A 27,526-nucleotide genomic window follows, 5' to 3' on the forward strand; every position below is an offset into this window, starting at 1 on the left:
CCCAGATAATTCACATACTGGGCATTTCAACACCCCACCATGCAGAACCCCTCCAAAAGAACAACAGAGAAGCATCAGGGTTAAATTATACTGTAGACCAAATGCACTCAACACACATTGATAGAACATTCTGCCCAGCAGCTGCAGAATGCACATTTCTTTTAAGTAGATCATATATTAGGTCACAAAGCACCACCCTGGAGCCTGAGGAGGCCTTCTGGGAACAGGACTTCTAAGAAGCATGACCTTGGTCCTTACTAGAGCTGGCCTTGGGCAGGACTGTGTTTCCCAAATAAGCAAAATAACAAGAGCAATAAGCATGGTATGAAGTCCAGTGTATTGCCTGCAGCTGTCACACTGAGTCTACAAACCCAGGGACAGCCATTGGAAGGGAGAGCTACCTAGAGATGCATTCAAATGACATATTCAGCTTCGAGAAAATGAGCAAAATATTTACCATTAAAAAACAGAACCGCCAAATGATTTGGGGCTTAGGTGTACCTACGTTACTAAAACACCAGCTTCCACTTGAATTCATTGAAAGTGCCTGAAACACATAGAAATGTTCTCTGGGCTGCTGGCTGCCCACTACAGAATCTGTGAGCCGTTTTGCTGTGACCTCAAGGTTGGTCCTGGGAGTTTTATCAATGTATCATTGTGTGACACAATTTGTATCAGTATTTATTTTTCTGCAGAATGGCTGCTTGTGGGAGGGATTTCCCCAAATGGTTACAGTCTGATATATGGCTGCTGTTAGCAGTTTGTTGTAGATACTGCCAGGAATTGGGCAGCTGGGTTTCACCTTGTGTCTTTGCTCGTATTTATCTGTGTTTGATGAACTGTGGCCTACTGCATCCTTTTAGACTACCGCACATCAGAGGGCCCACTCTCCTCCCAGCCAGTCTGTGTAGTTACTGGCTACATCAGAGAATTATTGACAGACAAACCTAACATTTTCTTTAGCTAGGGAATTCTACACTGATATTTCAGTGTTGGTTGAGTACTATTGCATCCAGAATTTAGGGTTTTTTAGTGCATTCTACTATAGATGTACAAGATATGTTCCCCCCTCAAAGCTGGTTTATAATTGTTAAATTTTAATTCTTATGGGTATATGAGTGTTTTGTGTGCATGTCTGTATGAACGCCATATGCACTCAGCACCTGTAGAGGCCTGAAGAGGGCACCAGACTCCGAGAACTACAGTTACAGACAGCTGGGAGCTGCCATGTGGGTGCTGGGAATTAAACCTGGGTCCTCTGGAAGAGTAGCCAGTGCTCTTAACCACTGAGCTATCTCTCCAGGCCCTGAAGCTATTATTGCTAAAAGCATCCATTCCTCACTTGGACTGGCAATGTAACTCACATAATGCTGAAAGCCTGGCACCTCTGCCTTCATTTCGTATCCCACCATTGTTTGGGGCCAATCACCTGATTAACTCTGTGTATAGACAGGCGAATCACTTGGGCTGATGGTGGCGTCTTCATGACAACTAGTAGGAGCTAGCTCATCTTATCTCTCTTCCAGGCCAAAGGTACCAAGGCAATAAATAGTTAGGGAGGCTCCTGTGAGGTCTGGGTCATCCCACTCCAGACCTCAAAGGCACCAAAGCTCTCCAGTCTTGAGACAGCAGTCACCCTGGATTACAGGGACAGCAGAGCCTCACAGGACAGGCCACCCTCCAAAGGCAATTGTCTGCGATGGGGAAGCTGTGCCCTGGCGCGGGGCTGGCACCGTGTGTTAGCCAAATTACTCCGCTGAAGTGAGGACAGTCATAACTCCTTCAATGACCTTGCAGAAGCAGAACAGGGGCACAGAGCAAGTCAGGTCTCCCCTCAACCAGCCATGCTTGCTTATGCATAGCTCTTGCACCCTGCCCCAGTTTGTCTACTATTTAAACCTAAAGTTCAGGTCAGTTCCCTGAAGATGGACTTGGGGGTCGCTGGACCCTGTTCTCATAGCCGCATTGGTCAAGTCTACTCCTCCTGCTCTTCTATTGACACGCTGGGACAGCTGGCTGAGCCCGGTCCACAGGACTCTTGGAGCTTGGACTTTTGCCCTAAAACTCCAGCAATGGGATCAAAGAGGGAGAGAGTGTCAGAAAGATGTCCTGGTGAAGCCAGTGTCTTAAAGACACACACGCTAAACAGGTAAACGACCAGGGTGTCTGTCTGTACCTCCCATGACCTCTTGAGGTGCTACAGCCAGGGGCTATCTGGAGGTGGGTGCTATCAACTGAGCTTGGATTGCTCCTGGGCCACAGTAGCCCACATCTTCTCAGGCTAAGACTCATGGATATTCTACAGTATTGCCTCAGCATGTGTGTCTCACCAGGCAGTCTTGGGGTGACTCTGAGATAAACACCTGACAGGTGCATTCTGGGACATGGAGGAATGAGGGTGCTGTCATCCAGAATCAGCCTTCTGAGACCAGGCATGGAAAGCTGTATGTCCTGGTGAGCATGCCAGGATTGAGGACACCAGGAAACAGACCATGTGATTCCCATGTCCTCTCCTAGGACAGAATTTTGAGTTCCTTAGTCTCCTTTTCTTTTCCCAGGGGCATCCAGGGACCCACTGTACCTAGCTTGACTGTACCTAGCTAACCCCGGCCCAGCTGTACACACTACAGAAAACCACAACGAATCAAATGCAGAGTTGTGGAGCCCAGGCACAATGTATACATCTTTAAAACACTCCCACACCTAAGGTTCAGGAAAACATTTGGGCGTGTGTGGGGTGGGGTGGGGCAGAGAAAGACTCTAAGAGCCAGAGGATCAGGGAGTTTGCTGTAAGATTGTGTCTCCTAGTAATATTAGAGACTGCACTCATAAAGTCTCACCAACATGACCCCCAAACACAGGCTGAACAAGGACAATGCCAACGGGCATACTAAAGTGGACAGGAAAAAGCCCATAAGGCCTCAACCCTACATAAAGAACTATAGGCAACTGAGGAAAATCAGGAGGGAGAGAGGTGGTCTTCCCCCAGAGAAGAGCACACCAATTGGTTGTCCAGTGCCAGCCCCCAAAACATACAGGTAAACATTATATAGACTGAGCAGGTCATATTTAGGAACACATATACACACACACACTAAGAGAAGGAGTGAGGCCAAGAATTTGAAGGAGGGTGGAGAGGGGCATGTGATGGGGTTTGGAGGAAGGAAAGGGAAGGGAAAATGTAATTCTATTATAATCTCAAAAATAAAAAATAAAAAAAAGGAGAAGAAGAAAAGAATAGAGGGCAGGGTGTGGTGATACACTCCTGTGATCCAGCACTTGGGAGGTGGAGGCAGGAGGATTTGGAGTTCAAGATCACCCTGAGCTACATAAGCCAGTTTGAGGCTAGCCTAGTTTCAAAACCAATCAACCAATCAATCAAAGAATAAGGCACAAAAACTCACTGTTATTGACAGGTCCCCAGGCAGGCACACTGAGGAGAGCTTTGAGGTCCCACTCCTGGACGGTCACCCTCAAGGAGCAGCAGAGAGGAATAATGCAAGTTTCCCAACACTGCCTGTCGGATCACCTTCACAGGTGCACATACTGCTTGTCTCTCTCTGCCCCCCTGACCCCACGGAGCTGAGGACCGAACCCAGGGCCTCTAGCAAGTGCTCTACCACTGAGCTAAATCCCCAACCCCACATACTGCTTGTCAAAGTGTGCACTGCTGACAAGACTGGGTATGAGTCCTGCAGGGAGAGGAGCTGTGCTTCCATTCTCCATGGGGCTTCCGGATAAGGACCGATATCCAACTAGAGGACAAGGGCTTCCGGCTATCACCATGACCATGGAAGCCAGCCTCAAAATCACTTCCAAGTACACAGCCCACAGCCGCAATGTCTGAGGCAGTCCCACCAGCTGGTAGAGACTCCCACTTCCACTATAGGACACAAACCTTATGCCCTGTTGTCTTACCACACCTGTTCGAGTTATTGTAAGATCTACAGACAGTGGGTCTTCTTGTGGATGTGATATGCTCTGTGCTCAAACCCACCAAACCCAGTTAAAGAGGCCATGGGAAGGTTACCCAACAGGACTCAGCTGGAAATACACTCAACATGACACAAAGAATGGACACCACACTTCACATCACAAGAAGAAGGTTGCTTACTGAGAAAGTCATTAGATACAAGCAGAGGAGAGAGCCATCCCAACAGATGCATACATCCTAATGCAGAAATGTAAGAAATACAGAAAATAAGGTAACGAGATGTCCACCAAATCCTCGTAACGACGACGACGACGACGACAACAACAACAAGAAAAACCCAGATCAACATCCCCTAATGATCACTGGTGCAAAAACTTCAACAAAAATATTTGCAGATTAAATTCAACAGCACAATAAAAAGCTCACACATCATAATCACATTGGCTTAATTCCAGGAACTCAAGGGGGTTCAAGACACTCAAATCAATAAATGTAATACCTAAGAATAAATAGCCAAGGATGAAAACCACCCGATCATCACAATAGATGTCAGAAGAACATTTCATAAAATTCAACTTCCCTTCATGGTAAAAGTCCTGAACAAATTAGGTATAAAAAGATCACACCTCAGCATAGTACAGGCTTCTATGACAAGCTCATAGCTTATGTCTTAAAAATGAGGAAAATCAAGTGTTTTCCAAGATCATGAATAAGACAAGGGTGTCCACCCTCATCACTGTTATCAATATATGGTGAGAATCTTCATAGAGCAAGTGAGCAAGAGAAAGAATTCAACACAGACGAGGAGGGAGGGAGATTATTCTTGTTTCCAGATTAATAAAAAGTCTACCAAGGACTCCACCAAAAGACTATGGGAACCAAAAGATCTAGTAAACCTGTGGGACACAGGACCAACATGTAAAAAGCAGTAGCTTCCCTCCCATTAACAGAATTGAAGTAAATCAGAGAAGGAAGCCTATCTCCACCAGCCACAAGTTCGTAAATGCCTGACTAAATCTCGGCATATGAGATTTGTGCAGTCCCTCCCATTAACAGAATTGAAGTAAATCAGAGAAGGAAGCCTATCTCCAGCAGCCACAAGTTCGTAAATGCCTGACTAAATCTCGGCATATGAGATTTGTGCAGTCCTCGGACAGTGGTGGAGAAGTTTCTGTGTGCAGTGGTCACCACCAGTCAAAGTGCAGAGGATAAGCACTGGTGGAGGGCTCGGTCAGCAACGAGACACTTACATCAACCCTGCCCATCAAGGCTCAGCGGCCATTATGGAAGGGTGGTTGCTTTAAGAGTGAGAGGTGGTGGAGGACTGGAGTCAATGTGTCTTCTGGACACGACGGGCGTTGCCCTCATGAACTCATAGCACTGTGCTTGCTGGAACAAGATCTGCAGAAGATCAAGTCAATCAACAGGGCACTGTGGAGATGGGTGGAACTCACAAGGCTGCACCTCTCCTGGAGGGACTATGGAGTTGATGGTGCCTGGGGAAGGGGGAGTCATTTTCTTCACAGTGTGGCCACTGGTAAGTTGTTCTTGCTCCAGGAAATAAGCACCGATGAAACTCAGTTTCCTCCCTCCCTCCCCCTTCCTCCTTTCCGTCTTCCTTCCTCCCTCCCTCCCCCTCTCCGTCCATCCCCACATACACACTCACACACAAGACAGGAAAGCAGGACGGTGCTTGTTGGGAAGAACAAGGGTTTCAGTGGGAGAGGGATGAGAAGGTATGGAGAATGAAAATGACAAAAATTCGCTATACACATTCAGGAAATTGTTAAAGAATTATAATTTATATATCCCACAACAGAATTATAAAACAAACCAGACAAAACCCCCTCCAAATACTGGTCCGTATGCACCACCAGGCAGCATAAAGTTAGCACAGAAGCAGACTGTCACGACCCAGCAGCCCTGTTCCTTAGTGTCCTAGGCACTGTGTTACTGCCGTGAAGAGACGCCATGACCGAGGCAGTGCTTATGAAAGAAAGCATTTAACTGGGGGCTGGTTTACAGTTTCAGGAGTTTAGTCCATTGTCATCATCATGGTGGGGAGCATGGCAGCATCATGCATGGTGCTGGAGCAGTAGCTGAGAGCTACATCCTGATCCACAGGTAGAGAGAGAGAGGGAGACAGAGACAGACAGAGAGAGAGAGAGACAGAGAGAGAGATTGGACCTGGTGGCATGGGCTTTCGAAACCTCAAAGCCCACCTCCAGTGACACACTTCCTCCAACAAGGTCACACCTCTTAATCCTTCTAATCCTAACAAATAGTTCCATTCCTTGGTGACTAAGCATTCAAATATATGAGCCTATGGGGGCCATTCTTATTCAAAACACCACGCCAGGTATATGTCCATAGGAAGATAAGAACACAATAAAGGTATTTGAGGTTGTGTTTGTTGTGGTACTGTGTACAAGAACCAGGACGTGGACTCAGCCTCGATGCCAGCCAATGGACAAATGAATAAAGAAATGTGGTATATACGCTGTGGAACCTTATTCAGCTGTAAGAGAGAAAGAGATTTCTGTCGTGTGAAGGAAAGTGGATCGAGTTGGAGATGAGCGTGTAAATGAGTGAGCTAGGCACAAAGACCAAGTTTCAGTGTCCTGTCATGGTGCAAAAGCGAAGATGACTCTCAAGGTTAAGAGGTCATTAGGGGCTCAGCCTTCAGGAAAGGAGGAGGGATGAGTGGGAGCCGGCAGGGTGGATGGATATGTTCAACGAATGGTGTACTTACGGATAGACATAGAGCAATATAATTCGTATATTAATGTGCATTAATAATCATAATAAATACTACCTATAATAAATGCAAACATACAAAGGAAATAACTAAAATAAAATAAAAAACTTTAAAAAATAAAAAAAAATATTTTCTATATGTTTGTTAATGGGTTAATAGATGAACAAGATGTGGTATAGAAACCAGGGGAACATTACTTAGATGTAAAAAGTGAAACCCTACTAAATGTGGTGGCACACACCTTTAATCCCAGCACTCAAGAGGCAGAGGCAGGTGGATCTCTCTGAGTTCAAGGCCAGCTTGGTCTCCATAGCAAGTTTAGCATAGCCAGTTACATAGTGAGACCCTGTCTCAAAAAAAAAAAAGTGAGACCCCATTATTTATGACCCTGTGAGTGGAACTTAAGGACGCTGTGTTCAGTGAAATACATCTGTATCTTCTCACTCATGCAGAAGATAAGGATGCGGATGGGAGCGGGAAACATTTGAATAGTGGTTACTGGAGGATGGGAAAGGCATGGAGGGTGGGTGGCTGGCTGGTGGTGGTACAGAGAGGATGGTTAATGTGTTTGGGAGCACAATTGAGAAGAAGAGAATTAATGTTCTGCAGCACAGCATGGTAGCCACGGTCAGCAATATTCAACTGCTCACTTCAAAACAGTTAACAAAGGATTTTGTTCCCAATACCAAGAAATAATTACTATGCCAGCGACTGTCATCTACTCATTAAACACAGTAAGCATGTAACAAAATTCCCACAACCCAGAATACAAGTAATTAGCGTGCCAATAAACATATTTAGAAGAAAAGCATTCTGAATACATGGAAACAAGGGCTGGGCCAATGCATCATTTGGGGTTGACTTCTGAGCCCTGGGTGGTTTCAAACCAGGGAAGAAACAATAGGGGCGTCTCTAGTTTTCAGAACCTGGAACAGAAAACTCTCAGTTACTGTTTGTCCTCTGGATTCATCTCTCCAACTTCAAGAAAAGTTCCCACTTTGAGTTTAGAGCTCGAAGCAGCATTGGATGGAGACAGGCAGAGCCAGAACAAATGAACTGGCAATGTCTCGCTGCAGAGAGTCGATGGGCCGCTCCTGTCACACCTGTGTGCTCAGCTTTTCCCATCCAGTCTCCAGCCCAGCATCACTAATTGTGTGCCGAGCATCTGTGACAGCCTCAGAACCGACGAATACGCCTTGAAGCTTTCCCACATCCCACCAGCTCCCTCATCCAAACCCGTCGACTGCTCTCAGAGGAGCCATTCTTAATTAAGGACCCATGTGCAGGGTACAGAAGGCTTGCTTGTCATTTAATCCGTACAAGTCCCCCGGGGAGACAGCAGGGATGTATTATCTCCGCTTTGCAGACGAGGGGCATAATTGTGGCAAGGCACACTGAAAGTAGGAGGTAGATCCTAGGGACTGTGGAGACGGCCCCGCTGGGTGAATACGAGGACATGAGCTCAGTACTTAGCACCTACACAAACCAAACCCCAAACGACAGGAGCAGGGGCGTGTGCTTGTTACTCCTGTGCTGGGGAACTTAAGACAAGAGGATCCCTAGGGTTTGCGGGTTGACCAGCCTAGCCTACTGCTCGACCTCTAGGCCAGTGAGAGAGCCTGTCTTGAAAAACAAGATGCCTAAGGAATGACGCTTGAGGTTGTCCTCTGGCTTCCACATGTATGTACGTCAACACACACAGAGAAGAGGTAGGACCCTGACAGGCCCGGAAGTGCTAGCAAATGCCCAGCCTACACTGTCAAAGGATTCTTTTCCACGTAAAAGGAAAGCCTCTGTCTACAAGGAAAGCCTCAGGCATCCCCAGGGCTCTGAAAGAAGGTCCCATTTCTGCAGAATGTCAGCATCTAGGGGAAGCTATGCTAGCTGGATGCCGTGTTTCCATTCCTTGCAATTTTCTCGTGTCTGTGTCCCACTTTTCAGAGCAGCGCAAGACGGCAGGGAAGGGCAATGTCTACCAGCAGTGAGTGATACCTGGGCTCTGCTCCCCAGACAGCAATTGAGAGGGGAGATCGGAGCACAGGCAGCATGACCATGTCAGCATGTGGTTGGGTGCCAACGGAAGTCTTAGAGAATGCCCAAAGATGGCCAGACTGGACTCCAGCATGTCACACTCCCCATAGAATAAACCCTTCTTCAGCTTCACATACATCTTCCCTGTCTCTACCATAGTCCCAGAGCTTGATTATCAATGTAACTTATGATTTTGTGGGGGCAAACGTTCTCATTACCGATGCTCATCTTTGGCAGAAAAACAATTTATCTTGGCTGCCAACGCGGTTTGTGTGATGTTTGGCTCTGAGGTGCGCCATCCTGAAACAGTAAAGCCACTTTGAACATGGCAGATAAGAGTTCTGGGGACTGTTTAGGTATAGTTGTTAGTAGAGTACCCACTTAGCATACACGAAGCCCTCAGCTCCATCCCCCAGCCACAGAAACCAGCATGGTGGGCCATGGCATCCCAGCACCCAGGAGATGGAGGCAAAAGGATCAGGAGTTCAAGGTCATCCTCGGCTACATAGTGAGTGAGAGGCCGGGCTGGACTACATGAGACCACATCAAGAAAGAATGCGGGGTGGGGGGTTGCTGGGTTTCTGAAATTCAAGTGTGCCTGGCCTGAACCTAAGCTTTGGCCACTTAGCTGGGTGACATTGGGCAATGCACATTGTCTCCCCAAGCCCGAGTCTCCTCCCATGTAAACAGGTGGCAACAATGTACCTAGTTGTTATGGTACTGAGAAAACCCAATGAGCCCGAAAAATATAGCGAGCGTCACACAGTGTAAGCTTCCAACAAACGGGAGCAATCACCTGTTGTGAATGTGGAGCTGAGGACTTTAGTGAACGGGGTTGATGGCTTGACATCTGTCATCATCTTCATATTGAACACGTTGAGCAAAGTACAGTGTAAGCGTGGAGGGGGAGCAGATTGTAATCACCCCAGAAACATAGTATAAAAGCTGGTCAATATTTCAAAAAGACCCATGTTCTCTATCTCAGATGTGAATTCCTAGGAGCTGTTAGGAGCATAAAAGATACACACTTACAATAACAACACACACGTATGTATAATAGAAGTTTTTTTTTTTTTTTCTGTGAGGCTCCATTGGAAGACAGGAGAGAAAGATATTGAGAATACTTGCCAAGATTAAAATTCTAGATGTTAGAAATGAATTTTTAATTACTTGCATGCTCCACCCAGCTCTCTGAATAATAAACATTGTAAATTTCTACATTTAAATCTCTCATCAGATGCCTTTGCTCTTGTCATTTTGTAATAAGTTAGATTTGTGTTATGTGGTTTAATGACCAGTATATTTTCTGGTGTCCAGTGAAGGGCTCTCTAACAGGCCAAAGCATTGTGAACATGGTGTTAGATTATATTCCTAAAGCTGGCTCCTGAGGTCTATTCCCTATTTGGCCACTTCCTTAGGCCTGACTAAAACTCCAAGGTCCAGCTATCAAAACACCAAGATTCAGCCATCAAAATTCATATTTTGGCTGTACTGGCTAACAGGTCCAACCAGGACCTACCAACTCATCCTAGCACAGACTCCCCCTTCTCTCCTTAAAAACCCACTCCTGAAGACACCTGCTCCTGTCCTTGTCTGAACCAGAGGTGGTAGTTGTCTCCCCATGCCCAGGGTTTTCTAAACCCATCCGGGGTTTCTAAAACACAGGAGGAGACAGTGACAGATCTGCAAAGCTTGGAGATGCTGTGAACTGGCTGAGTCCATTTTTTCAATTTTTTTTTTTTTGGTTTTTCGAGACAGGGTTTCTCTGTGTAGCTTTGGAGCCTGTCCTGGAGTTCGCTCTGTAGCCCAGGCTGGCCTCGAACTCACAGAGATCCGCCTGCCTCTGCCTCTGGAGTGCTGGGATTAAAGGCATGTGCCACCACTGCCCGACATTTTTTCAATTTTTAAAATTTCCTTTATTTAAATTTTTTCTTTTCCTTCCTTCCTTCCTTCCTTCCTTCCTTCCTTCCTTCCTTCCTTCCTTCCTTCCTTCCGTTTTTTCTTCCTCTCTTTCTTTTTCAAGACAGAGTTTCTCTGTGTAACCCAGGCTGTCCTGGAGCTTGCTCTGTAGACCAGGCTGGCCTCCTGCCTCTGCCTCCCGAGTGTTAGAATTAAAGGCACGTGCCACCACCCACCTGGCAAACACTTACCTTTCCAGCTAGACTCTCTGGTTTCTCTTCAGATTGTATAAACCTTTCACCTTAAATTTTTTAAAAATAATTCTTTCATTTTTACTGCATGTGCTTTGGTGTCTGGCCTGCATGCATGTCTGTGTGAGGGTGTCAGGTCCCCTGGAACTGGAGCTATAGACAGCTGTGAGCTGCCATGTGGGTACTGGGAATTGAACCCAGGTCCTCTGGAAGAGTAGCCAGCACCCTCAACCACTGAGCCATCTCTTTAGTTCCCATTTTTTTCATAGAATATATTTTAATCATATTTTTCTTCTCCCTAACTCTTCTCTGATCTTCCCCACCTCCCGACCCACCCAGCTTCATCTTCTCTTTCTCTCTCAGAGCAAAAAACAGAAGTCCAAAGTCAAAAAACATAAATCAAAATAAAAAACAAAGCAAAAAGTGCCCAAATGAAACAAAAGCCCAAATAAACAAGCAAACAAACAAACAAAAATTGACATGGCATTGGTTTGTATTGGCCACTGTTCCTGGGCATCTCTCAGCTGCTCCAACAGAGACTCAAACAGATGTGCTTGCAGAAGTCTTTTGACTGAAGGGAGGGTTCTTCAGGATGGCCCTAGAGAGAACAGGCCACAAAACCATCTGTCTCTGCAAAAAGGAGGTGGTCACAGGGACTCTAGGTTCTTTTGTGAACCCTTCTGACCTTTCACATATTCAGCCCTTCATAATCTGACCCTTCACATGCTCAGGGGTATTGAGCACCCACTGAGCCAAGGGAGGTTCCGCACAGGACTCAGGAGCACCTCACTTAGCATCTTGCAAGGGCACATGTACTTGCCATCTGAAAGTATTTGTCCCCCCTTGGTGGAAGATGAAAAAAAAAAAAAACACTTGGTGGGGCTGGGGAGATGGCTCAGTTGTAAGCTTGCCTTGAAGGTGTGAGCCCTGACTTTGATTCCTAGCACCTCTGTAAGAAGCCAGGCATGGTGGTATGCATGTCTAAGCTCTGGGATAGCAGATACCCAATGGGCAGCCAGTGTATAGCCTACTTTTAAGAGTTCTAGTCACTGAGAGACCTTGTCCTTCAATCAAAATGCAGATGGTATCCAAGGAAGGACACTCAAAAGTGTCCTCTGCACACATGATAGAAAGGCCTTGTGCTGGTACCCAGAACAGCCTGGCTCCTGCCCTGATGGGGTGTTTGTGTTATGGGGAAGAAGAGGTTTTGTCCTTTTCTTATAGAATAAGAGAGCTAGACTGTAATTGGCCAAATCTACGTGATCTGTATAACACAACTCAAACAGGAAGCCAGGAGAGAACCAACTCAGGAAGGAAACAGATATCGAGTGTTCAGTTCCACAGATGTTATCAAAAGAGGCCTCCTTTGTCAGGGAGAGGGTACAGAGGCAAACAGGTGTAATAAACATCAGTGATGGGGTGCAATCAGAGCTGAGGCACCATGATGGTCCCCAAGGCCTCCAATCCTCTTTCTTCTCATATGGAATAGGACTGACCTCTGCTAACATAACTGGGGTGACAGTATGTGACACTCAAGACCCACCTTACCCTCCTGAATTACCTGTTTTAGGGAACACAAGGAGCTATACCATGACAATGTTCAGCAGTCATATAGAAACACACCTGTGACATGGAAGAGAGACTGGCCTGCAGCATCCATCATGTGATGAGCCATTCCGGAAGTGCCAGACATGATGCCCTTCAGAACACACTCTGAAGGGCTCATGGTAGCTCTCAGTGACAGTGGTCCTTACCTTGTGTGTCAGTGAACCACTCCCAGGGACATCCTGTGGCACTCCTAGTCTGAAAGTCTCTAGTAGCAGAGCCACTTTCCCCAGAGAGCCCAGAGATAGACTACAAAACACCGTCTTAAGAACAATGACACCCTCCTCCTGCTTATGGGGAAATTCCTATGATAAAGGCACTCCCAACACTTCTTCCTTCACGATCGCCACAAACACTGGGAGACGGACTACTTCGAAGAAATGGCCAGGGTGGTCAGTCCCATTTCTCAGACATGGACAACCAAGTTCTCCAGAGGCTTCTGGTGCTTGCTAAGGACAAAGACACATGGGTGATGTGGGTCTCATGGCATCAAGTTTAGGGCATTCCCCAAAGTATCCAGACTCCATTCAAGGGGACCCTGGCAGCTGTTAGCATCTCAAATCCTCCCAGAATAACTCTGTATACCAGCCACTGCAGCATCGCACTTTGCTACTGCCTCCCTGCACAGTAAAGACTTTCTTCTTCCCACTCTGGTTCCCGGGCAACTGTGCAATATAAACATCTTCCACAGCAGTTCATGGGCTGGCCAGGCAATGCTGCCACTATTCCCCATTGGAAGCTGCCTTCAGAGCCCACACCCTCCCCATTAAGCAGCACCACGGTGGGGTAATAGTGTGATTTCAAATTTAAAAGCACGGAGAGCTTGAGCACTGCCCTTAACCATCAGAGCTGAGCTTTGCCCTAAACTTCAGTCTATTCCCACATGCTGGAATGTTATAGACACTGAGTACACACTGCTGCAGGCTCCGGGGAACACTCAAGACGTTCCAGAAAGTTCAGCAACAATAGGCCCTCTAAAGAGAATACTCCCAGGAAAAGACTCCTCAAAAGGACCGCACAGTGACAGTCCTGGTAACAGTGGTGGCGTGCATGTGCTGTCAATGTCTAATTTAATCTTCAGAAGGGTCCTCTGCAGTAGGCTGTCAACCTTTCTGCACAAATACGACCCACGGTCACACAGATGCAATGCCCTTGTACCACAAAGGGCAGGGGTTTTAGAGGATCCTAAAACCTATGCTATGCACAACTAGCTCCTCTCTGGAGCAGCCACTGCCCCCAAGGTTGGTCTGCTAGGGATACCACCCAAGCCTCAGTGTGGGCCATTCCATATCAGTCTGACTTTCCCTGTTTTATGCTCGCGCAGTGTATGAGGTGAACATGGGTTCATCGTTGAGATACCCAAGTTAGAATTTCTAATCCAACTACTGCCCTTCCCTGGCTCCGGAGTGACTTCCTGCTGTACGCAGCTAGGGTTCAAGGGCACAGAGCCCACACTTGGAACTTACCTTTGTGTCTTCTTGTCTCCTAACAGGGTCAGTTGGGACAGAAGAAAGTAATGAATATTTAATCCGAGAATCCACCTTTTTCCTTTTTTTAATTATATTATTTTATTACATTATATATGAGAGTTTCATGATGACATTCTCACACATGTATAAAGTGTAGTTTGAACATATTCACCCTCATACCCTCTTTGGTCCCACTCCCACAGATCTCTTCCCTACTAGATTCCTTTCTAAATAAACACCATCTCTCTCTCTCTCTCTCTCTCTCTCTCTCTCTCTCTCTCTCTCTCTCTCTCTCTCTCTCTCATTAAGATTCTCACAGGAGCCTGGGGCCACTTAGCCATGACTATACCTCTAGAGGAAGTGTCTCTCCCTCCCTGGAAACCACCAATCGCCCTCAGCTCCTCAGGGAGGACCAGTATCATGAGCTCCTCTCCCTCCCATGGCAGAATGGTGCCAGGCCCCATCTTGTGTGGTCTAGATAAGGCAATCATAGCTGCCATTTGTTCATGAGGACAGGAGCCATGTTACTCTCAGAAGACTGACTCCCCAACACTCCTCTCCTTCCTCCAGCTTTTACATTCTTTCCACCGCTTTTGCTACAGAGCCCCATGAGACTTGGAGAAGGTGATACAGATGTCCTGTCTATGGGCGAACATCCAACACTTACTTATTCTCAGCACTTGGACCAGTTACGAGTCTCGGAAGGTAACTGCTGACCACTACAGAGAGACGCTTCTCTGATCACGGCGGAGAGCAGCACTAATCTATGGGTATACACATAAATATACAGAAAACGGCTTTATGGGTACAGCTTCTCTGTCTAGCAAAGTAACATTTGAAGGCCTCACTTGGCTATGACCTCTCTAGCTATGAGCTGCTGGCCAGGTTTACAGTACCAGGAGCAAATGTGCTCCCGTGGAGCTGGTCTCCAATTCAATTAGGAAGTAGTTGGTTATTACCCTAACAGACACACCTCTGCTGCACCAGAGGTTATGCCTTGCCTGGCATTGGTGGTGCCGGATGCAAGGTCTACAGCTGAGTAAGACTGTTCTCCTCCAGCAGCCTGCAGAGAACTTTCTGGCACGATGGAATCTGGCAAGCAGAGAGGATGCATCCAGTTTCGTTCCAGCTTGATTTTTTTTTTCTATGTGCTGTAGTTAAAGTGTATGGTGCCTTCTGTAATAGACTCTTACTCTCTAGTTCTGGTGGGCAACTAAGAGCATCGGCAACAGCCAACATTGTTTTGGAAGCCTCAGGAGCATCCCTGACCAACCACTTATAAGGAGGTAGCCCATCCCTGGCCGTGGGGTTTAACGACTCATTGTTAAGTAGTAATTTGAAGACCCGGGAGTGGTACCAAATAAAGCGAAACATCTTTAAAAACCTGCATTCTTGAAAACCATCCCAGGGAGGAGGCTCAGCTCCTATGTGCTGTTTTCTCTTCACACAGGCAGAACTGTGGAAGAAGGAAACCAGGTAAGAAGAGAGAGCGCCAAGAGGAGGACCAGAATTCCATCCCACAGAATAAACCCCGAGTCTTCACCTCCAGACCGTCTGCCATGACCGTGGGCTTTAAACCACTCCACTACCTCCTGCAGGTCAAACACCTGAGGCTCATAGCCCAGCTCTTTCCTGGCTTTCTCTAAGCTGAAATAATGTGTGACGCCAGTCTTATAAACCTCAGTGCGGGTGAGAAAAGGCTGGAAGTTGTAGAGCCTACCCAGAATGAAGTGGGTCACCTCCACTAGGAAAGCAAAGCAGTAGATGAGGGTGAGTGGCAGGCGGAGGGATGGGAACGTGTAGCCCAGGCCCTCAACCAGGGGCCGAAAGAATTCAAAGTTATTCACAGGTCTGCCATCTGAGATGAAGTAGGGCTGCCCAGAGGCAACGTGGCCCTTATCAGCTTTTAGAGCCTCGGAGGCCAGAATGTGAGCCTTTGCCAGGTTATCCACATGGACAAACTCAACCAGGCTGTTGGGATCGCCGTACACGAATCTGAACAGGCCCCTCTCAATGTAACTCACTATCCTGGGAAGGTGCCTTTGTTCTCCGGCCCCATAGATGCCAGCGGGCCTTAGTGCGCAGGTTCTAAGGACGCCATGGCCTTGCTTGAAGGCCAAGCCATTGGCTTCCAGCACCTTCTTCTCTGCAATGGATTTGGTCCGGGAGTAGTGATCCGGGTGCAGGTGAAGAGGCAGGTAAGGCAGAGACTCGTCCCCATTTCTGATGACTTGACCTCCAAAGATGACATTGAACGTGCTCGTGTAGACTAACCTGGGCACGCCTCTCTCCAGGCAGGTCTGGAGGACGTTGTTTGTGCCGCCCACGTTGACCTCTTCAATCAGGGTTTTGTTCAGTTGCTCCCTCCCAGACATACCATAAGAGGCGATGTGAAACACACACGCAATGTCAGTGTCCTGGAAGGCTGTCTGCACGTCAGAGAGGCAGCGGATGTCTCCACGGATGAACGTGACTCCCTCTGGAAGGTTCTGGGCAGGTTGGCTGATGTCAAACAGAATCACGTGGACTCCTTTCTGGTTCAGAGCACAGCCGAGGCTGAGGCGAGAAAGATCAGCGTTAGATCAGGGCACCCTCCAGCTGTGTCCGGGGAAAGTATATGAAATAACTTGCCATAAGGTTGGGCTTACCCAAGTCTTGTTAACTCATCCTGAGTCACTTACCTTATGTATTCATTGCTGCAGGTCTTATTTAAAATTTGAAAACAAACAAACAACAACAAACAACAAAGCCAACAGGAATCCTTTCCACAACGTAAATGACAGTGACGTCTCTGTGACAGAATACTTACTGTGGTATAAATGTGAATCATCGCCCAGAGGCTCAGGTCACTGAGCACTGGGTCCCTAGCTAGTGGTGCTGCTGTTTTGGAAGTTTATAGAACCTTAGGAGTTGGAGCCTTGCTGGAGGAAGTGGGCCACCAGAGGCGGGCCTTGCGTATGATAGACAGACCCAGCTTCCTGTTGGTTTTCTGCTTTTGGGTTTCAGGGACACCCGAGCAGCTGCCTCTCACTCCTCTGTCGTGTCCTTCCCTCGAGAGGGGGTGTATCCCTTTAAACCACGAGTCCAGCTAAATGTTCCCCCCTTAAACTGCTTCTTGTTAGGTGTTTGGTCACAGTGATGAGAAGAGAAATGAATACAGCTTTAAAAAATTATCTTTGGTGAAATGAATAATCATCAGGCCCCAATTTACAGGTTTTGAAAATAATTTTTTTTCTTGAAGTGGAATAAATCTGTGCTTTTTCAATTTTCAAGTCTGAGCAGTGAACACCAGAGTTCGCTTTTATTTTAGCACTATACAAACATGTCAAAGCCCGTGAAAATTGAAAACCATGCAGTAAAATAATTCCATGAGGATATTTTGTAGATGAACTGACCGGAAGCCAAAATATCCGCCTCCTCCCGTTATGAGGACGGTTTCCTCTGTGAATCTTGTGGAGTCCATCTGGGATAGCAAAGGGACAACCAGACCTGCAAGAGAAGGCCACAACATTATGACCCCGTATGAATATGTTTCACCTTCGTTCTGAGCTAATGAGAAGAAAAATGTGATTGGCGTGCTACTCAGTGGTAGCACACGTACCCAGAATGGTGAATCTCTGGTTCCGTGGCCAGCGCTGAGAATCCCAAACCAAACAACAGAGACACTTTGAGACACATGGCTCCAGCCACACCTCTGCTATTTTAGCCATACTCCTCACTTCTTGGCCTCCAATTCCTGCCTAAGAAATGTAATCATAGACACGTCTTCCTTGCCTACTTGACAAAGTCAATGTTAAGGTTAAAGAAATAGAGTGTGGGGGTTCTTTCAAAACCACGAAGCACCTTTTCAGTGTAAGGCATTACTGCTGATTTTTGGAACTGATCGGGCCTTTGGAAAGAATTCATTTAAAACTGGCTGAGAAAAGGGTTTCCTCTTGGCACCAGAAAAGCCAAGATGGAACTCTGCAGAAACTTCTGGTGTCTGCAGTGCGCTTTCCTTGATATTGTTTTATTAACTCCATCCTTAAAAGCAGAGAGAGAAATTCATTTCTGTAGCAAATCATACCCTCCACCCTAGATAGCTTTCAAGCGCTTCAAGGGAGAGCACTCAGTACATTTGACAGGGCTGGGATGGGTGTCTTGCTTCTGTCTCCTGCCTCATCTGTTTGCTCTCATGCAGATTCGTCTCACAGCCCAGTACTATTTTATCTCAACATAACAAAAATGGGCTAGAAATCTTATTCCACATAGGAGAGAAATGGATCCAGGGACACACATGTCTCCCAAGGCATGAGAACACACACATTCATCTCCCAGGTGTGGAAACACACACATTCACCCTCCTCAGGTCTCTTTCCCTTCCTCCCCCTCTTTCTCTCAATGGAGATATTTGGGTATGGTTAGGCAGGTTCAACCACCGCCCCTTCCTAGCCAGGTGCCCATGACTTTGACCACTGCATACGCAGATGGTTTGGAACAAGGAAGAGCACGATCCAGATGATAGTGGAACAGTATGGGCTGGGGTGACACAGGATGAAGGACACATGTGCAAAGAGCTGTGTGACATCAGTGTGAGCGCACAGGCCAAAATAATAATAATAATAATAACACAAGGTTGTAGGGAGCAGCCAGGAACACAGGGCGGGTGCTTTAGCCTTGAGATGGATTTGTGAGCTTGGCTGAGACACTCTGCTTTCTCTAAACCTCCCTTTCCTGTAAGCTGTGTGCTGTTCTATTTCCGGATGTCTCCATACTTCTAGAAAAGCAGCAGCATACAGCAGAGGGAGAGTGAGGACAAGGAGAGATACGCTGTGGCACTTACCACTGGTGTCACACAGACCACTGGTGTCACACAGCCCACTGGGCACATTATGAGCATGTGAGCTACCAAACAAACAAGCAAACAAACAAATAAAGCACCATTATCACCCTGTTTTCCAGCCGAGAGTAAATAACTCTCCTGTGCACCCAGTGGAGAGTGGACACCATGAACCCACACTCTTAACCCTGAAACATGGCCTTTGAGGAAAGAGAAGGGTGTCTGGGTTCTCTTTAGTTCCATGACTTTAAGTCAGTAGACTGCTCTGAGCCTGTGGTTTCATCCAAACAGCTGAGCTGAGGACATGCTCGCAAGCTTACAAAGACAAGAAGGGATAATGTAGACAGAACCCCCCAAACACACCACATGGTGCGGCCACCCCATAGATGCCATTTCTTGTTTTCTTTCTCCCAAGCTCTGACGTGTGTCAATTCAATATTTCCTCTACAGCCATGATTAGAGCTCTCAAGACACAGGGTCACAGAGGTCAACATGTTCTAGAAATCTGTGCACTGTGTCTCTAGCCAGTGAGGCTAACCGGACCACTCACAAAGAGTCACAACTGTAGATAAGGATCACCAACAGTCTCAGAGGTATGAGGATACCAGGAACAGAGGCAAGAACCATTCAGAGAACTGGGCAAAACGGTGCGGAGGATGGCGGCTGGGTTCCACGAAGCAAGTGCCACCATTATGTTACAAGGAAATTTGTGAAGACCAAGGCATGAATGAGCACCTCTTTAATGTATAAAGTGCTAACCTTATAACAGTAAATGTATATGCGTATGCACACACACATATATGTACACACATATATGTATTTATTTTTATGTGTATGAGAGTTTTACCTGTATGTATTCATGTGTGCCGTGTGCATGAAGTGCCTGTGGGGGTTAGAAGGAGGTGTCAGATGCCCTTGGACAGTAATTAAGACAGCTGTAAGCAGCCGTGTGGGTGCTGGGAATCTAATCTGGGTGGTCCTCTGGAAGAGCAGAAAGTGGTCTTAACCACGGAGCCATTTTCTCTCTCACAGAGCTTGGGTTAGAACACAGCTCTCATACATGCAAGGCACATGCTCTACCACTGAGTCACATCCCCATCTTGTTTTCTGAAAACAGAGTGCTCACACTTGGAACTGGAGTGGCCATGACAGCAAATGTCCTTAATTCTGTTGTGTAACACCCTTCCCTGACTTTATTCCTCATGCTGGGGACTATTGACTGATGTTTCCAGACTTCCGGACCGTCACCTCCATGACCTGTCTCCAACGCCCGCTCTTCTGCCATCGACTCTCTGCGCTTCAGCAGCAACATGCCAGGCTCCCTGGCGTACTGTCCTCAGCACAGTGTGACACATGGATGGTGTCTGCAGGTCCTGGCCAGGTGTCGCTTCCTCAGCAGTAAGGTCTTCCTCAGAGAGGTTTCTGCTCACCCATCTCAGCTCTCCTTACCCTACAGCTGTTCTGCCTTCTTCATGGCTAACTGTGTGCTTTTAAATCGTCCCATTCCTTCCCTAGGATGAAAATTTCACTAGAAAGGGGTCCTTCCTTTTCCACCAGGGCACTCCTTCACTGAACTCAGACATGGACAGATTCCCAATAAACATTTGCTAAACTTCTGGATGCTTCTTAACAACACAAAACACAGCCAGTTTAGTAAAACTGTGACAGACACAAAGGAGCAGGGCCCCGAGGGGTTGAGTAGTCATTGTGGTCCATGCTGTTTAATGCTACCATTTTAACTTCCTAAAGAAATGCTGAGTTACAGAGTGGGACAGATGCCAGGCCCAGTAACATAGGGCTCTGACACCAAGGCGCTTACTGTGGGAACAGAGACTTCTGCCAACGTCTAAAGGACAAGATAAGTACCTGAGACTTCTCAAGAGGAGAGCTGTGTTCTGGCTCCCAGCTGCTGCAGGAGTGTGGCCAGTTGGCTCTGTGGTTTTGGAGCCTATGATGGGGCAGCACATCATGCCGGGGAGTGCAGGGGCCAAGCAAGAGAGGCCGAGGCTGTCACTTCCTTAAAGGGTACACAATGACCTAAAGTCCTTCCTCTGGGTCCCACCTCCCAAAGGTGCCACCACATTCCCACCATGGTGCCAGGGGGAGTGGAACTTAGATCAGAGGAGACACTGAAGATGCCAGTCATAACACAAGACCAAACATGAGATGAAAATCACTTTTCTGAGTGACATGCAGATTCCATGCAGGGACATGGAAGATGATGGCTGATTCTGACTGATCAAGGGACACTTCCTGGAAGAGGGATCTCAGAGCTGAGTTTGGACCCCAGGAGGACTCAGGAAGACTGAGGAAAAGTGGAGGGCTGTCACAGGCTTGGGGCACATCACATCTAAATGGAAGTCTATGTGGAAGGCTAAGCTGGATGAGTGCTGGGTGGGTCCACAGTTGCTGGGATGTAACCCAAGGCCATCATGTGCAGATATGCTTGTGAAAGAAGGAGGATAGTTGGAATTGGCAGAGGGAAAGCCTTGAGGCCCCTTCTGGGAACTCTGAACTCCATACCGTAGATAATAGGAAACTTTTGGTTTACGGAAGGAACTGCCAGAGCAGCCATGTTTTCTGATAAAGCGTGGGCTTCCACTAGGGAAGGGAGAGGCTTGAACAGGATCCAGGTAAGAAGTGATGAGGGGCTACATGGGAGGGATGTTGGTGAGGGCTAAGGGCCAGCATACTCAGCTGGGACCAAGGAGAGGGGGTAGAAAGACATGGAGGCCACAGTAGGTAGCATCCGGGAGAAGCTGGAGGCAGAAATCACCCTTGCAAGAAGACCTATGGGGGCTGTTGAGATGCTCAGCTGGTAAAGTGCTGGCCTTTTGAGCACAAGAGTCTGAGTTTACACACAGATCCCATGTGAAAACATAGCTGGGCATCATGGCATGCACTTGCAATGCCCAGGCTGGGAGGTGGAATGAGGCAGATCTGTGGGGCTCTCTAGTCAGCCAGCCTAGCTTGACTGAAGAGTTCTAGATCCTGGTGAGAGATCCTGCCTAAAATATTAATGTGAGTGGTACCTGAAGAATGACATCCATGGTTATCCTCTGACAGACGGACAGGCAGGCAGGCAGGCAAGCAGATCTCTCTCTCTCTCTCTCTCTCTCTCTCTCTCTCTCTCTCTCTCTCTCTCTCTCTCACACACACACACACACACACACACACACACACACATCATGACTAACAAGATGACAGATAACAGAGTTCAAACTATTTTAAATATCCCCAAAAGAATACCACTGTAAGGGACCCCCAAACATGGATAAGGCCTCTAAGAGTCCAAATAGAAACTTGTGACAGGAATATTTGGAATTGTTCTTTGCTTTTATAACCATACATCCCAGAGGTCAGGAATGTCCAGTCATGAGTGCCTCAGAAACTTGCCAAGCCTATTGATGCTACTCATTATTATCTTTCAGCTAGTTCCAGAGAGATCTGAAGCAAGAACCTGCCCAACTGACCTATGGGAGGGCCAATAGAGAAAGGTTTAAAAAAATTCATAATTTAGCAAGGCAAACAAGCATGGAAACAAAGCTTGGCCTCCAGGTCCAGAAAGTCTTCTGAGGTCCGGGCCCGCAAAGGATGCCCTAGGGAGTAACACCACCCATAACAACAATAAGCCCATTTTTTCAAAAAAGGTTGGGAATATCAGCTTTACTACCTAAGTGTGGGGAGCTTCAGATCCCTAACTCCCACGCAAGAGCCAGGCATGGCTGAGTGTGTCTGGAAGCCCAGTAATGGAAGGCAAGAGATGGGCTGACCCTGGGGGCTCAGTGGCCAGCCAGTCTAGCTGAAAAAGGGAGCCCCACCACATTCAGTAAGAGGCTCTGACAAAAAAAAAAAAAAAAAAAAAAAAAAAGAAAAGAAAAAGGGTGGAGAGTAGTTGATGCTAGGTTTCCATGTGCACAGGAGTCAGCACACACCCATACCTACATATGCACATACACCAAAACAAGTGTACATATGCCTTGCATACACAGAGAGAGACGGTGTGTGTGTGTGTGTGTGTGTGTGTGTGTGTGTGTGTGAGGTCTCAGCAAAAACCATCCATAGAACCCCCAGGAAATCCTCTTGAGGGCTAAGGCAGGAGGAGAAGGAATATACAGTATCTCACCATCCATTTCCCCACTTCCAGATACTCGGAACTTGTGTTTCATTACTTAGCTTCCATCTGACTCCTCCTGGGGTCACCCTGGATGGTTGCAACTGCTTGGAGGCTCTTCCAAAACGCAGCTTTGCTCAGTAATTGCTTTTTATGTTGGGATGGGGGAGGCAGCATCTGACCCCAGCTGTCATTTTCTCAGAAACAGGTTAAAGTTAAGCACATGATTAAGGGGGAAAAAAAAGGAATCTTAATTACCAACAGGAGAAAGAAAGAAGTTTAAAATCCGCTGAACCTCTTGATAATGCTAAGGTAAAGTGAGGGTAACAGTTGACATCTCACAGGGGAGTTAGAGGCAGAAAGTAATGAAATATGACCGGGAGTGTTTTAGATTTATGAAGACCTAATTAAATCTAAGGCTCAGTCATAAAAACCTAAGATTATGCACACTGTTCCTCCAGCCCCATGGTTCAAAGCCATGATACCACTCACCCCCTGGCATCACAGCTCAATGCAGACACAATTAGCGTTTGGCCAACAGCATCTAAAAGATGCCCTCATGCTAGATGTGACCTTTATTTTCATAGGTGCTGGGGAGGGGACCCAGGGCCGTGTATGCCAGGCAAATACTCAACCACGGAGCTAAGTTGTCTAAAGAGTCTGGCTAACAGCAGCTGGGCTGGGGATGTGGCTTGGCAGGTAGGGGCTTACTTAGCCTGTAGGGAGCCCCGGGTTCCCTCTCCCAGCACTGTATAAATAGGACATAGCAGTGCAAGCCTGTAATCCCAGCTCTCTGGAGGTAGAGATAGAGATTCAGGCTAGAGAGTTCAAAGCCGGCCTGTTAAAAACAAACAAACAAACAAACAAACAAACAAACAAAAAACCTGTTTTTATATAGATAAAACACCCACCTGTTGCCCCAGCCCTGGATAGCATGAGGCAGGAGAATCACCCCTTATCACCCCTTTAGGTTCATCCCTGGCTATAGAGACTGTCTTGAAAAAATCCTGGGCTAGAGAGATTGTGCCTCAAAAAAAAAAAAAAAAAAAATAGGTTCCCCTCCCCCAAATTCATCATAAGGAAAATTAAAACACCTTCAGGGGGGTATGACCTTATAATTAGGTGTCTTCGGTTTTTGAAAAGGTGTTTATAAGAGGCCAATGTCCTTCTGGTCCTGGGTCCTGGGAAACATGTTGAGGTGACAGGGCTTATGAACTGGTGCTGTTTGTGTTCCACGAAGGGTGTGGATAGGAAGTATTTGTGTTGAATATAATGCAGCACCGACGAAGATGTAGCTGTCAGTGACAGAGAGAATCCCTGACGTGAAAGAGCGGTGAAGCAGAGTCTAGAGGGCAGGCTAGACGGCGCCGCATGGAACCGGGGGCTGGTGGGCGGTCACGGTCATCACCGGATGTGGGCCAGGTCTTTCTACCCCCCACTCCCACTCCCCTCACCTAGATAGCTGTTACACAAAAGGCACTTGCAATTCTTTACAGTGCTCACAAAAAGGAATGAAATGGAGCCTTGTTTTTTCTTATGCGTGCCTGCATGTGGAGGTCAGAGCTTACCCTTAGCTGTTGTTTCTCCAGAGTCATCCCTCCCTCCCCCACCCCCTCTCCTTCTTTACTTTTTACTTTATTATTATTATTTTTTTAATGTGTGTGATTGTGCATGCCTGTGTACGTTTCTGCCATATATGCCCAGGTGCCCATGGATCTCCTGCATCTGGGGTTACAGAGGGTTGTGAATCACCAGATATAGGTTCTGGGAACTGAACCCAGGTCCTCTGAAGAGCAGTAAGTGCTCTTAACTGCTGAGCTATCTCCAGCCCCAGCCTTTATTATTATTATTATTATTTTGAGACAAGGTCTCTCACTGCCTGGACTTATTGATATGGCTTGGCTGGCTAGCCAGTGAGCCCCAAGGATCCATCTGTCTCCACCTTCCCAGGACTAGGGTTTCCCATACACGCCACCATGGCTAGTGCCCATCCGGGGGATCAAACCCAGGTCCTCACGGTTGTATGACAAGCACTTTATGGCAAGTGGTTTACCGGCTCAGCCATCTTCCCATCCCCCAAACCATTTTATGATTGCTCTTACCAATCCGTTTTTCAAATTACTGTGGAAACTCTCTGTGAATGTAGACTCCTTCGCTAGAACCGTCTTCAGGGACAAGGAGCATCTGGTAGACTAGAGATCAGTGATCTCGACAGGCAGGGTGAACCCTCCACAGCTTTCCAAATAGCCCTTGTCCTCTCTGCTACCCCCATGCCTCCTTCCGTCTCAGGTCAGCCTGCCTGCTACTCCATCCTACCACAGAGGCATCGCCTGCGGTAATGTGCCAGGCATGGCCCCATGACTTGTTTATCAAATTATGTTACTAAGTGCTCATCACTACCCTAAAGAGACAGTGCTAACTAGCAGGTACTGTTTTGCAGGTGAATAAACTGAGGCCCAGAGGCCCATCCACTCCAAGTTCCTTAGGTGAGGAGTAGATACAGGGATCCATGTATCCCACTGGGGCCAAGGGATGTCTGACTCTATCACTCATGTCTCAACCACCGCAGCCCCAGAGAGCTGGGCAGAGTCCATGACCTGAAGCAATAGGTACAGAGTCCCCAGTGATCTGAACCGTGTGTGGTTTCACAACCAGCACATTCTGCAATGCCTCAGGAGGGCAAAGGAGAAGCTGCCTCATCGACTCCCAGGCAATGGGGTGCGTGACACAGCATTGAAGTTCTTACACCGGGAATTATGAGAAACGGATCCGGGACTGAGATCTACTGCCAGCTATCTGTGTGACCCTGAACCCTTGCCTCCGCCTCCCTACAATGCAAATCACAGCGACTACGGCCACACTTGTTGTTCATCACAGGCAAGGGGTTTTAAAGGTGTGCCACTGATGCTTAAGCACAACTCCGAGGTAGCAATAGACTCCTCTGAGTCTCAGAGATGAGGAAGACAGCCCTGATACCTTGCTCACAACCACGCAGGCTCAGCTTCACCCAGAGCTTGAATCAGCTCTGGCTGACTCTTAACCTCCATGTATAGCACCCAAGATTGGTGTTGGGACAAGCCCTGCTCATGCCATCATCCCAGTGGCTCCTTGTGAGTATGACTCACACACCTGGTCTACCACACACCTCAGAGGTACCTTTTTAATTAAAAAAAATCATTTTAATTGGAACCTCAGTTTGCCACTGTAACTGAGAAATCCAAATCATTTGTCACAAAGAGAGTGTCACAGTCTCTCCCTCCCCACGTGATGTTAAAGAAAGCTTTGAATTGATTCTGGCTCTGTGCCTGTGGGAGGCTCTGCATGGGCCTGCTGTCTGTAAAATTAAACCAAAAAGCCAAAGAGGAGAGCTGATGTCTACGGACTCGACATTCTAGATGGCTGGGCTGAACAAGCACGTTGGAAACAGAGAGCACAGAGAAGACCATGCCCCTGCCACCTAGGTTGGTGCTACTCACAACCATATCCCAGAGACGTCACTTGTCACCCTCAGCAGGTATTAGTCATCCTCAACTGCCACTTGTTACCCTCAGCCGCCAACTATTAGCCTCAACTGTCACCTTCAGCTTCTGTCACCCTCCGCTGGCTGCCACCTGTTACCCTCAGCCGGCTCCTGTCATAAACCCGGCCAAAGTGCGTTTAGGACTGCCCTGCCATCCCAGAAGAGGCCGACGACAGCCCTCGAGACCCCGATCCACTCACAGAGGCAGACGACAGCGGTGGCCTGTAGATGCACAGAGGAGAGCCGACTCAGCCAGCCTCTGGTGCCTCGCTAACCCGGCTCTGGAGCAAAAGCTGTCAAACTGGCTCCGGAAGCCACTTCCGGGGTTGTCTAGGAAGCCTGGAGGTCCTGGCATCTCTATGATGAGCCTGTGGTTTGTTAATCTTCACCTGTGCTGCTGCAGCTCTTCCTACCTCCAGCTTCTGCTTCCAGGCTTCCGTCTCTTCGTGTAACCCCACTAATGAGTGCAGACCTGATGAAAGAAGGGATTCAGCTTAGTCTGTTTCTTCGGATGGATGGTGGGTGGACGAAAAAGATGGCTGGGCAGGTGAATAGACAGATGTGTGAATGTATGGATGAGTAGGTGGATGGGTGGGTGGATAAATGGGTATGTGGATGGGTGGGTGTGTGGATGCCTGGGTGTGTAGATGGGTGGGTATGTGGATGAGTGAATGGGTGTGGGGTGGATAGAAAGATAGGTGGGTGGATGGGTGTGTAGGTAAATAGGGGCATGGGTGAGTGGATGGGTTGGTGGAGAGGTGGGTGTATGGCTAGATGGGCAGGTGAATAGATGGGTGTGTAAATGGATGGATGGATGTGTGGGTGGATGGTTTGATGGACAACTGGGTAGAGAATGGATGGGTGATGGATGAAGGTCTGTAAGGAAGGGAACATTCACTCTCCAAGTATCTTTAAAGATATTTTAGTTTATGTGCATGAATGTTTTGCCTTCATGTTTGTGCACCACATGCATGTCTGGTCCCTGAGGAGGTCAGAAGAGGACATCAGATCTCCTAGAACTGAAGTTACTGGCAGTTGTGAGCCACCTTGTAGGTTCTGGAAACAGACCCCAGGTCCTCTGCAAGAGTAATAAGTACTGCTAAGCCATCTCTCCAGCCCCTGCTCA

The 27,526-nt window shown here is 47.5% G+C and overlaps 1 protein-coding gene across 3 annotated transcripts; it reads right to left on the minus strand.

The window, feature by feature from the left end:
* Positions 1-15,386: 15,386 nt before the first annotated feature.
* Positions 15,387-26,721, minus strand: Sdr42e1 (short chain dehydrogenase/reductase family 42E, member 1). 3 transcript variants are annotated; one of them, XM_037206295.1, is made up of 3 exons: positions 26,601-26,721; positions 17,343-17,436; positions 15,387-16,503 (listed from the first exon to the last, which is right to left on the minus strand). In XM_037206295.1, exons 2-3 carry the CDS (start codon positions 17,408-17,410, stop codon positions 15,390-15,392), a joined length of 1,182 nt encoding a protein of 393 aa, XP_037062190.1. In that variant the 5' UTR covers positions 17,411-17,436; positions 26,601-26,721; the 3' UTR covers positions 15,387-15,389. The 3 variants fall into 3 exon arrangements, with proteins under 3 accessions (XP_037062190.1, XP_037062191.1, XP_028731551.2); XM_037206296.1 differs by lacking the exon at positions 26,601-26,721 and adding an exon at positions 24,983-26,593; XM_028875718.2 differs by lacking the exon at positions 26,601-26,721 and adding an exon at positions 22,893-24,450.
* Between the last annotated feature and the right edge of the window lie 805 nt (positions 26,722-27,526).

This window comes from Peromyscus leucopus, chromosome 5 (assembly GCF_004664715.2).
Source record: "Peromyscus leucopus breed LL Stock chromosome 5, UCI_PerLeu_2.1, whole genome shotgun sequence".
NCBI lineage: Eukaryota > Metazoa > Chordata > Mammalia > Rodentia > Cricetidae > Peromyscus > Peromyscus leucopus.